The sequence below is a fragment of the Sinocyclocheilus rhinocerous genome, unplaced genomic scaffold (assembly GCF_001515625.1).
Source record: "Sinocyclocheilus rhinocerous isolate Xijiao unplaced genomic scaffold, SAMN03320098_v1.1 scaffold679, whole genome shotgun sequence".
Taxonomy (NCBI): Eukaryota; Metazoa; Chordata; class Actinopteri; order Cypriniformes; family Cyprinidae; genus Sinocyclocheilus; species Sinocyclocheilus rhinocerous.
The window spans coordinates 163028-173676 of NW_015635058.1; the positions used below are offsets into that span (position 1 = coordinate 163028).

The 10649-nt window shown below is 36.0% G+C and overlaps 4 protein-coding genes across 11 annotated transcripts in view; 1 reads left to right on the forward strand and 3 right to left on the reverse strand.

Moving 5' to 3' along the window:
• Positions 1-56: 56 nt before the first annotated feature.
• Positions 57-2639, reverse strand: LOC107746540 (probable tRNA(His) guanylyltransferase). Of its 3 annotated transcripts, XM_016560785.1 has the most exons (8): positions 2559-2639; positions 2115-2273; positions 1823-1999; positions 1519-1688; positions 1032-1120; positions 524-631; positions 249-442; positions 57-195 (listed from the first exon to the last, which is right to left on the reverse strand). In XM_016560785.1, the coding sequence occupies exons 2-7, from the start codon at positions 2216-2218 to the stop codon at positions 281-283; spliced, it is 810 nt and encodes a 269-aa protein (XP_016416271.1). In that variant the 5' UTR covers positions 2219-2273; positions 2559-2639; the 3' UTR covers positions 57-195; positions 249-280. The 3 variants fall into 3 exon arrangements, with proteins under 3 accessions (XP_016416271.1, XP_016416272.1, XP_016416270.1); XM_016560786.1 differs by lacking the exon at positions 2115-2273 and having other exon boundaries at positions 2559-2631; XM_016560784.1 differs by having other exon boundaries at positions 2115-2573.
• Positions 2640-2811: 172 nt separating this feature from the next.
• On the reverse strand, positions 2812-4090 carry LOC107746542 (probable pancreatic secretory proteinase inhibitor). 2 transcript variants are annotated; one of them, XM_016560791.1, is made up of 5 exons: positions 3873-4090; positions 3706-3737; positions 3497-3609; positions 3321-3367; positions 2812-3007 (listed from the first exon to the last, which is right to left on the reverse strand). In XM_016560791.1, exons 1-4 carry the CDS (start codon positions 3922-3924, stop codon positions 3322-3324), a joined length of 243 nt encoding a protein of 80 aa, XP_016416277.1. In that variant the 5' UTR covers positions 3925-4090; the 3' UTR covers positions 2812-3007; position 3321. The 2 variants fall into 2 exon arrangements, with proteins under 2 accessions (XP_016416277.1, XP_016416276.1); XM_016560790.1 differs by having other exon boundaries at positions 2938-3367; positions 3873-4088.
• Positions 4091-5185: 1095 nt separating this feature from the next.
• On the forward strand, positions 5186-9591 carry nipsnap3a (nipsnap homolog 3A (C. elegans)). 2 transcript variants are annotated; one of them, XM_016560788.1, is made up of 6 exons: positions 5186-5370; positions 6513-6723; positions 7265-7426; positions 7713-7862; positions 8262-8348; positions 8477-9591. In XM_016560788.1, the coding sequence occupies exons 1-6, from the start codon at positions 5293-5295 to the stop codon at positions 8551-8553; spliced, it is 765 nt and encodes a 254-aa protein (XP_016416274.1). In that variant the 5' UTR covers positions 5186-5292; the 3' UTR covers positions 8554-9591. The 2 variants fall into 2 exon arrangements, with proteins under 2 accessions (XP_016416274.1, XP_016416275.1); XM_016560789.1 differs by having other exon boundaries at positions 6516-6723.
• Positions 9592-9778: 187 nt separating this feature from the next.
• Positions 9779-10649, reverse strand: part of LOC107746538 (ATP-binding cassette sub-family A member 1-like) — a 42082-nt gene continuing 41211 nt past the window's right edge. For all 4 annotated transcript variants that reach the window (XM_016560781.1, XM_016560782.1, XM_016560780.1 and 1 more), the window contains one exon: positions 9779-10413. In XM_016560781.1, the coding sequence (XP_016416267.1) occupies positions 10270-10413 (144 nt within the window). In that variant the 3' untranslated portion in view covers positions 9779-10269. The remainder of the gene's footprint in view (positions 10414-10649) is intronic.

Here is a 10649-nt window from a genome sequence, read left to right on the forward strand (position 1 = left end):
CTGGAGAAAAACTGACTTTTAAGTGACATCAACACACAGAGGAAACAGTAGGGGGTGAGGTGAAACAGATGCTCATCCCTGCAGGAGAGAATAAGATCCTTGTGTCATTCCTTATCTCCACTTGGAATCTTAAGGGGAAAAATAACATGGCAACACCCCCCTTCATTCTGCTTCTTTTCCTCCAAACTAGACAAACTATAAAACACAAAGTTTTTTTTATTAAATACCAAAGGGAAAAATGAACTTGCATTTGGTCTGGTACAGTCTTTTAACCATGTGATCAACACTGTTCACTTTCCAGAATGTCTGGATGTTCTTCCCAGAACTGATCTCCAATGATATCACAGGAATGACTTGTGACCTTCTTTCTTGTCCGTGTTACATTAATTTCTGTCTCTCCTTTATCTGGCCGCTTGGTCAGTTTAGTTGTGGTTTCATTCACCTAAAGTAAAGAATTTGAGAATTAAAAATTTCACTTAAGATGATAGTTTAAAGAAAAAAATGTTTTGCAACTGCAGCTTACCTTTTCCCATATTAAAGTCATGCCTTTTTTGTGCAGTGGGGATTCATTATTGTAATTGATATTGAACTCCGAAAACAAGATCTCATTCTTATCTGCTGCTTGTGTTCCCTGTATATGGGAAAAATTATGCAACTTTTTAGTTTCTTCATTACACACTAGTTATGTAATATGAACAGACAAAATAACTGTACTGGAATTAGGTATTTTTAATTAAACTTATATGGAAAAATAAAATCTAATAAGGCACAATTAAACATTTATGTATTATATTGGTAATTAAGTACTGATTATGTTTCTGGTTAAATCTGTTTATTGGATAATATTCCTAAAAGACAGACAAAACCTAGTCAGCTTTTATATACTGCCATGTTCATATTACATTAGTGACAAGCATTCTCAATCCAAATTCTCGATCCAAATCTATATGATAACGGGTCTAGAAAAGAAAACAAATCAGAACAAACATAAAAATACTCAATTAAACAAATAATACTTTAATTGATCATACACTGAGTCTCTCCTCAGCTTGCGTTGTGGTCAGTCCACCTTTCTGCACCAGCGTCCAAAACGTAGTGTTGTACAAATTGTTAATGTGACCTGAATAGAAATAACAAATGTGAAATTTAAAAAATGTGAGATTCTGAAACAATTCTAAATCCACTGTTAAATATTTAAATAGTCTCTATAGCTAGACGTTCATTTCTAAGACCCCTAAAAATAATGGATTTTATTTTACATTTATATTTTAATGCATTATCAAAATACAATATATTTATGTTATTAACATATAGAACATGTGTACATTAATGCTCCATTAGAAGCAAATATTTTAATTTTACCATATTAACAATCAAAGGCTTGTCATTAAATAAAGTACAATCACAGGAAAAATCAAAAGTCAAAAATGATTCCACTTCATTCTATTATACTGTTTTAAGCATGTTACAGTCAAACACATTTTATCACTAAATCTACTACAAAATACATTCACTTACAATCTGCCTGTCTCCAGCTTAGATAGTCTCTTAGGTTACGATTGCTCGGATACAGAACCACCCTGCCATCAAAGCTGGGAGGGTACAGCAGCGGCTGCTCCCCAAAATACTCCTTCCAGTAGTAAACGAAGCTAGAGGAAAACTGGGACGTCACATGGGTCATTAGTTTACTGTAGAGAGAAAGGAAAATATTTAATGGGTGAGTTTCCTAGAAAGCATAACACTGGACAACCATCTTCCAGCTGTAGTGTTTGGCATCAAGATGGTAACTTAAGCAGATTCTGGCAATGTGTCAGCATTGTACCTGGCCCTTCTTTTGAACCAAGTGGTTGATCTTTTGAACACAAAGCTGAACTCATCACTCTGTCCATAGGCTATAGTGATGTCCTCCAGCTCTTCCATGACTGAACGGGCACTGCGACTCATCAAACCCAGAGCTCGGTTATCACTGGGCTTCATGAAGTTATGCTGCTCAGAAAACCTGGAACCAAAAAGATCACTTTGAAAATCACTTCAGTCATCACTCATTTTCAACCCTCCACGAAATTGTACAAACACAAGACTGCAATAGCATGTAACTGCACAGAAGCACTTACTTGTGGAAGTTGCGTCCATCTAGCCGAACCACAATGTAACAGTTTCTCAAACATGTGTCGTCGAGCTCAAAGTTTCTCACGTATTCAAATTTGCTTTTGGCCATGACAGATGATGTACTGAAATTAAGACTTAAGAGTGTCTTGTGCTCTGTAAGCCCTCTAAAGTTGACCGATAACAGTCTTAGCATAAGGATATCAGGAAAAATACGAGTTGTTTAATATGTTTAACTTAAATCATGCAGTTAGTTCAGAATATTTGTGAGGCGTAACCGGATAGCTGTCATCCAGAAATCGCATCGTCATGAATTAAATGTTAATTTTCATGTCTCGGGAAGAGCTTCAACGAGTGTTTATCTTAAAACGCGTTGTATTTTTAAATATTTAACATTATACTGTTTACAAAATATTATTCTTTAACCGGAAGTATGTGGTGTCAAAACTCACATGTGCGTAAGCGGTCATTGTATTGGTACGTCCCTTATAGAGTCCCTCAAAATACAGTTCTGAAAATGTTGTTCCGCCACACAGTTTACGAAACATCAGCCGCTTAAGAATATTTAAAAGCGTAATGACTTGCATCTGACACAAATAAAAAAATTCTGTCAGCAATGTTTTTAATAGAACGAGATGTTTCATTGGTAATTTTGAAGAGAGTTAAAAGATCATGCAAAGAAAAGCAAGACAAAGTGAAGCTGGTCAGTCTTACATTTGTTTGGCCAAGTGTTTATTTTATTAGCAAAAAAAAAAAGGTAAAGGTATAAATGGTCTTCCCACAGCTTGTCATCTGTCATCGTGTCACATTTCCATTTTTGTTAGATTTTCAAAAACATATTTAGAAAAATAAGCTGTAACTCCAAAACTTCACTCCTAAAACATTGCACTCAGAGCAGTTCCTACAGAAATAAAGGAAGAAATGTATATTATAGAAAGAAATATGTTAAAGAAAGACAGGACAGTATCATGAAACCAACTGACTTAGTAGAAAATCAAAGCACTATTCACTCAAAGTCACCCAGATATGATAAAACTGACACATTAGCCTACTTGCTTTTAGTACTAATATTTTTCATTTTAACATGTGGTAGGTGTTCACACATCTACTGTTTATAGGTATACTGATCACATCCTCTGGATGAGCATAGCAAACAACACTCTTAAACAAACATAGATATGAAAAGCCAAGTGAGATATCATAAGGTCCTCCACCTCAGCAGCGGCCGTCTCTCACAACCAAAATGTCTGCATTAGTGTGCCTAAAAAACAAACACCCTTTCAGTGATTCAAAATCACAGCATCCGTACCATAACTCTTACTAACTAACAACAAAATCCATACAGTGATGCTGTTATCCCACACAAACAGAAGCAAATGAATGGACTCACATTCTCTGCACACACAGGGTGCATTCATTGACGTATGTGATGCCATCATTACCACATACGGGAGAGTAGTTGAGAGGGCATGCTTGATTGACGCTCAAACCTCCACATGCAGGCTGTCAGATTAAAAACATACACAATTCATAGTTATGCATCATAAATCATCGTCTAATAGGTGTTTGTTCTGAGTTTTAGTGCATAAATGGACTTACCCTGCGGTAGAGTCTTGATTTATCCTCTGCACCTGAAAAAAAATGTGTACTGTCAGATTAATCTCATTGCAATAATTCTGTAGTTAATTGCAAATGGCACACATCAATGATTAAAATAATAAAATAATAAAGAGTGCTTTTTAAAAATTCCAATGGGAGTGACTTACCCACAGAGAGGATGAGGACCAGGCTCATCAGAACCACTGCTGTTCCAGTCATGATACTTAAATGAAGGAACTCTGGATTTTAAAAGGGTAATCTATATTTGTAAGTTCAGGCAGAGAGCTTTTACTTATAGCAACTGATGACTTCCAGCTCGTTTATGAGTGTTGCACTGTTGATGACCGGCAACATATAGTTTGAAAGTGAGGAGGATGAGGAGAGGTGCTGATATTTTGACGGCTCTCCGCCCCACCTACCCACCGTCAACAACACTGAGAACAGAGCCTCTCTATTGTCTCTCTCTTCATTAAGGGATAAACATTCCAGTCTGTCCAAAAATTGCTGAGCACAATCCAAAATGCATTGGTCTGTATAATATCCCTCAAAACAGGTCTGGCTGGGAGGTGTGTCCCTGTTTATTGGCCCCAAAGTGAAATAAATGGAATTCCACTAAACATGGAATGCAGTTAACAATAATTATGTAATGTAATATTTCACTACATAATTTAGCAGGGAATATTGGATTGATAAACACTTTGAACTTAAAAATGTATAAGTGTAGCAAAAGAGAACATCCTCTTGAAAATTTCTGAAATTAATATAATTTTTAATTCTTATGAAAAGTGCAAAATGGAACTCCCGATTTTAACAATTATATAGTGTTATAGAGGTGGAGTGAAAATATTGCACAAAACAAAACAGAGAAATTCTGTAATAACTTTTAAAAAAATCACAAAGTCATCATATTGATACTTTTAAGGATTTTTAATGTGTGTTTTGGAGTTTTACAGCTGTAAATTCAAAAAAATTTTGTGTGTGTTTGTGTGTTCTGCAAAAAAAAATAAAAAATAAAATCAGCATAAGAAATTCTGTAATAACTTTTTAAAAAATCACAGTCATCATATTGATACTTTTAAGGATTTTTAATGTGTGTTTTGGAGTTTTACAGCTGTAAATTCAAAAAAATTTTGTGTGTGTTTGTGTGTTCTGCAAAAAAAAATAAAAAATAAAATCAGCATATTGTGAGGGTGAATAAATATACACACAAAAATATACAGAAGAGACTTCTTTTTTTTCCTTTTTTTTTTCTAGCATTTGTAGGGCAAACTGTTTCCTTAATGTGCAAAGGATTAGTATTTGTTTATGTCATACATCTAGGTTGACAACCTTTTATCTAATCCTTATAGCTGTACAATGTTTTTTAAATAAATGTAATACGTTAAAGGCTGATAATAATAATAATAATACATTACAAAACAGCCCACTAAAAAAAATTACATATTGCACAAGAGCTGATTGTTTTATGCAGCGAATTTGAACGGTACTTATCGGCTTCCGTACTGACAGTGAACGTCGTTCAGTACTGCACGTCTCATCTGGCTTGTCAATCACGCTGCAGGTACAGTCCAGATCCAAACTGATAAAATGATACAATTACGCGCTATTTTCCGGAACGCGTCACGTCACGCAGAACACTGTCTGTCTGTGAAAAGCCGACCTACGGTGAGTTTAATCATAGTTTTACACATTGGGAAATAGCTCACATTCAACAGTTTAAGTTTTCTTTAGAGAACAATTGGATGATACTGAACCTGTGTGACTTTTTAATGGCACTGAATTAAAAGACAAACGCTAGTTTTTTGGAGGTGTGTGAGAGGACGCCCCAACATTGTCAGTCATATGATCATGTAACTCCATTGTTACATTGTTTGTTAAGACCTTGGCAGTGTCAGGAGTTACAAAAGCATGAAATCATTGCAGAAGTGTTTAATAGACACAATGTGTTTCATTAATGTTGGAGGCCCATATTTTTCATGCATATATTAATTATATAGTGAGGTCCAAATGTTTGAGACTACTGGTAAAATTGCTTATATTTTACATTCTACTGCAAAAATGAATAACAAATTATATTATGAGCATTACAGTTTCTGTGAAAAGTTTAAATGTCTTAATATGACCCTTTATGACAGCAGCAGTTGAGCTGCATGAACTTCAAACATTTGTAAAACCCGATGACCGTGTTCAGCGGCATGATTTGAGAAAGATCCAAAGAGCATCTTGTGAAAATTAAGAAAATCTGACCTTTTGTGCATAGGAGTTCACAAGGCTTTGCTTATTTGATTAGTGACTTAAATAGTGCAAAAACATAATGTCTTTCTTCTTACATTTCCATCTTTAGAGGTCTAAAAGAAAATGAATTCCCAATGCAGTCTGAGACCTTTTGACCTTTCTATATTTATACACAGTGTGTCTAGCTGTTCCGTTTTTAAATATAGGGTTGTCTCGTTTAAAAAAATGCTGTATATCGTATATACAGGATTTGGGACATAATTTCCAGACCTTTGTACTTCAGTGGGAATTGGCTTGTCTAAGCCTGTAGAATGTAAACATTTGAACAGTTTATCTTAAACATCACATGTTAGTTTCAAGGTTTTTAAAATCCACTCAATGTTTAGGATGGGGGCTGTGCCTTAAAAAAATCTTAGGAAATTGGAAGAAACACAAGCAGAAGTCTGGAGCTGCCATTTCTTTGAGTCAGTTTTATGTGATCTCATGGTTCATATAGATTCAGACAAGTGTAGTTGAACAGTTCCAATAATGACCACATGGTGACACTGGCAGTTTGTTTTCCATTTCCCAAGCAGCCCAGGGCATGGATCTCCACTGGACCTCAGCAGCAGCATGGAACCTTCTATGAGTTCCGCACCTATTACATCCAGCCGCATCTCAACGCGGCCTTCCTCAAACTGACCAATGAGAAGATCCACCTGCGGACAGCCCACTCAGAGCTCATTGGGTACTGGAGTGTGGAATATGGAGGTCTCAATCAGGTTTTCCACATCTGGAAGTATGGTGAGAATGACTGAAACGTCTAATCTATGCTTTTAAAACTTTCTAGGATTCATCAATATGTAAAATGCAACAAAACATCTAAATTTCTGACCTAGGGAGCCTGACTCTTTAATTCTAGGGGTTGGCAGGTGTCCCACATTAGCTGAGGCGTCCTGCTTCATTACCACTTATTTAGAACACTTGACTGGGAACACCACAAGTGTTCAAGATGAAAAAAAATAATAATAAAAAGAAAAAGTATAAAAATTTCCTTTTTGGGGGGGGGGCGTTTTTATACCCTTTGTGAGCAGACTTAGTAAGTTTTAGTCTAATGTGATAACATTAACTAGCATTTTCAGGAAAAATAAAATCCTCTCCAGGTCAAAATGACCGTAACACAAATAAGGGATAACAATTTTAAACATTCTTACAGTTAATGCAGTAAACAAGTAATCTTACTAAGATAATATGTATTTTATTTAAAATGTCTAAAAGCACAATGCAGCTCACATGCTACTCCATAAGAAACACTTCTTTCTGTCTTTGCTGTAATGGTGTTTAGATAGCTATGCTCAGCGGGCATCAGTGCGGGCAGCCCTGGCTCAAGACCCCAACTGGATTGAGCAGTACATCTCTAAAGCGATGCCCATGCTGAGCTCTCAGGATAATGAGGTGACGTACCTCGTACCCTGGAGCAAAGTTCAGAAGCCACCCAAAGATGGAGGTGAGAACTATGTGCATTAACATTCATGCATTGATTTTCAAAGGGGCACCAATGCATGCTCACGTGGTACTATAGGTGATATAAACATAAGCAAAAAAAAATTAACAACTTATTGATTGATCATAATGACTGTTTTCAAAGAGGTTTCCCGAATAGTCCCCTTTCTGTCATTATAATTGTGCATAAAAGTTCATAAATTGTTAACAAAACAAAGTTAGACCGATTTCAAATGCTCTAGGCAAACTGATCTAATTGGCTTTTTTTGAAAAATGTTGTTTATTTGTAGGGGTTTTCGAGCTGGCCACCTTCCAGATGAAGCCAGGCGGTCCTGCGGTGTGGGGAAAGGCGTTTCAGGCAGCAGTGGGCACCCACACAGGGTCAGGATACGCCCACGCAGTTGGGGTTTTTCACTCTGAATTTGGACCGCTCAATCAAGGTGAGTGTAGACAAGAATATATGCAAAATCATATTTTTCATAGTTACAAACTGTAATTTAAATATACACTAGTGTCCAAAAGTTTGGGGTCAGTAGTTTTTTTGGGGGGGAAAGGTGTGAATACTTTTATTTAACAAAGACTCATGAAGTAGACAACAGTACAGACATTCATAATGTTAAAAAAAAATCGTTCTATTCATAAAAGAATCCTGAAATAAATGCTGTATCAGTTCATAGTGAATCATAATTCAGCATTAACATCACAGGAATACATGACATTTTAATATATAAAACAATTTAATAGTAATGATGTTTCTCAATATTACTGCATTTTTGATCAAATAAATACAGCCTTGGTGAGCTTTTTTTTAATATATATTCTGTTATTTCCATGCACAGTGCATGTTTTATGGTGGTATGAGAGTGCAGACCAGCGGGCAGCGATACGTCATACATCTCATGAAGACGCCAGAGTGGTGGCAGCAGGTCAATCTTAAATATAACTCATTACACAGGACATTATCATACCATTATTATCAGAGCATTCTGGGAATTTTTGTCTTGGAAAAATAATCTATTTATGTTTTATTGTTTGTATTTTTTTTTTTTTGCAGTAAGGGAGAGTGCAGCGTACCTGTTATCACAGAAGAGCAAACTCATGTTCCCCTGTGCTTTCTCACCAATTGAATAAAATGCCTTCATGGTTTGACTCCAAACTCAGGCAAATGTAGAGGAAAATGTAATATAAGATAAGTGAACTGATAAACAGATTTAATTCCAGCAAGTTTTTGCTGATGGTCAAATAATGATTGTGAATCAAAATAATGCTTTGCATCACAGTAAGACTTCCACCCTCAAACTACTGCTGATTCTCACCGTCAGTGTTTCGCAACGTCATTCTTTTTCTAAATAAATGCTTACGTGTCAAAATCCAAAATGTCAAAATGTGCATTTTTGCATGAATAAGATGATGTAGTGATGTAGTGTAGCTTCTTTTGGTTACATTTTAAGCAGATTGACACTGAAAATAAATCATACGTTGAATTTCCCAATATGACGTCACAGATCAAACAGTGTTAGGGTTGTAGAATTGTCATTTTTATTGTCTAAATACAGTAAGTGTACAAAGCGAGTAACAGACAATCCACAGCCATAAATTTGAAATGTAAACCGGTATTAAATGAGGAACATCACTGTGGTACTAAAACTTTTTTCCCTTTTAGGGTTTTTTTTTTGTTCTATTGTTTTGGTCGAACCCAAACTAAACAGTAAATGAAAAACAGCAAAAACATTGTCTGTGGAGAATCCAGTGCAAAAAGATTAACACATTTTGACATTTAATTAAATTTCAATTAACACAGCAAGTAAAGTGCTTGGTTGAAAGGCGGACAACGCTGTCACCAATCCCAATGAGATCCAAAATACTGATTTAACAATCCAAACTCAATGTATGGACAGATCACACTTACTGTAATGAACGGCTATGTAATACAGCTGGAATCAGTGTTGTGTTTGTGAATTTCTGTATTTAATGGTCCAGAGATCCAATGAAGGGCACAACAGATGCCCTTATACGAAAGAAGGCACATAAATGGTATGTTTTAAATGATTTCCTTCTAAGTTGTTCATGCGACTCCTGGAGCATCCACTAGGATTGCCGTGTCAGTCGAGGTATTTGTTACATATTGTAACCGTAAAGCTTACTTGTATAAACTTTTTTTTATTATTTTATTAAAAAAAAACTACAAAATCAATCACTTTTCTTTTGCCCATGCACAAAGGCATGTATAAAGATAACATGAGGCACTCTTGGATAGAACAGCCTATAAAATAATGCCCCTTCTGACTTTTTAAAACATCTAAAACAATTGCTTGTTTATAAATAAAGACATATCAAGGACAAAATCAACACAGTACAGTTTTGCAGTTCAGCCCTTGGCCACGCAAACGATTCTGATTCTTCAGCATGTGATTCCCCAGTCTTCTAGTCTTAAGAAAATAAAATACAAAGACACTGACCCCGAATTATTGATCATTGGCATTTTCCATCGAGCCGATTATCTTGCACGATGAAAATCTATCAATATCGACGACTACGCAAAATAGAGTCTGTGCAGTCCGACTACACCAGAAATTATGTGACTAACATGGTTCAGATTCAGCCATGCTAGAAACACGAGAGAAGTCTTTTTAATTTCTTTTGCATTGACTTGCATTGAGTGTGTCAGCTGCAGTATCTGCCTCTCTGCTGACCGGTGAAGACGTTTATCTTCAGACAGAGGTCAGAACGGCAGACCTCTGAGCTCAAAGGCCACAGAACGGCAGAGCTCAAAGGCCACAGAAACATTGTGAAATATGTGGAATCCACTGGCTCCAGTTAGCATGTAGTGTAAAGGGAGACTCCGGCTCACACAAAGCTTTCTATTGGCTTCTCCATGTTCTCTTTAGCAGGCAGAGGGCTCAGGAGGGCCATGTTGACCGCTGTCTCTTTACGACGAATGGAGCTGTCTGAGGGGTCGTCACTTTGGTCCTTGGCAAAGTTAACAAATACCTGATGATTAGGAAGAAGAGTATTTAGTAATCACAGCTAGACAAAAAAAAACATAATAAATATAATTATATACTAAATACTCTAGTTTATGAGATTTAAAGACAGAAATTAATATAAAACATGAAATAAAACTTGACGCCCTATGTAGTTTTTAAAGGGGTCATATGATGCAATTTCATTTTTTCCTTTCTCTTTGGAGTGTTACAAGCTCTTGGTGCATAAAGAAGATCTGTAAA

What these genes read in the sequence shown, in the direction of transcription:
- LOC107746540 (XM_016560784.1), bottom strand. Translation starts at nt 2,302, where the DNA reads ATGCTAAGACTGTTATCGGTCAACTTTAGAGGGCTTACAGAGCACAAG. An exon ending in GATGGACGCAACTTCCACAA is followed by an intron (nt 2,000 to 2,114) that starts GTAAGTGCTTCT and finishes TTTTGGTTCCAG; the next exon opens with GTTTTCTGAGCAGCATAACT. An exon ending in AAGCTGGAGACAGGCAGATT is followed by an intron (nt 1,121 to 1,518) that starts GTAAGTGAATGT and finishes ATTTCTATTCAG; the next exon opens with GTCACATTAACAATTTGTAC.
- LOC107746542 (XM_016560791.1), bottom strand. Translation starts at nt 3,924, where the DNA reads ATGACTGGAACAGCAGTGGTTCTGATGAGCCTGGTCCTCATCCTCTCT. An exon ending in GGTCCTCATCCTCTCTGTGG is followed by an intron (nt 3,738 to 3,872) that starts GTAAGTCACTCC and finishes ATTTTTTTTCAG; the next exon opens with GTGCAGAGGATAAATCAAGA. An exon ending in AATCAAGACTCTACCGCAGG is followed by an intron (nt 3,610 to 3,705) that starts GTAAGTCCATTT and finishes TTAATCTGACAG; the next exon opens with CCTGCATGTGGAGGTTTGAG.
- nipsnap3a (XM_016560788.1), top strand. Translation starts at nt 5,293, where the DNA reads ATGATACAATTACGCGCTATTTTCCGGAACGCGTCACGTCACGCAGAA. An exon ending in TTTCCACATCTGGAAGTATG is followed by an intron (nt 6,724 to 7,264) that starts GTGAGAATGACT and finishes AATGGTGTTTAG; the next exon opens with ATAGCTATGCTCAGCGGGCA. An exon ending in ATTTGGACCGCTCAATCAAG is followed by an intron (nt 7,863 to 8,261) that starts GTGAGTGTAGAC and finishes TTCCATGCACAG; the next exon opens with TGCATGTTTTATGGTGGTAT.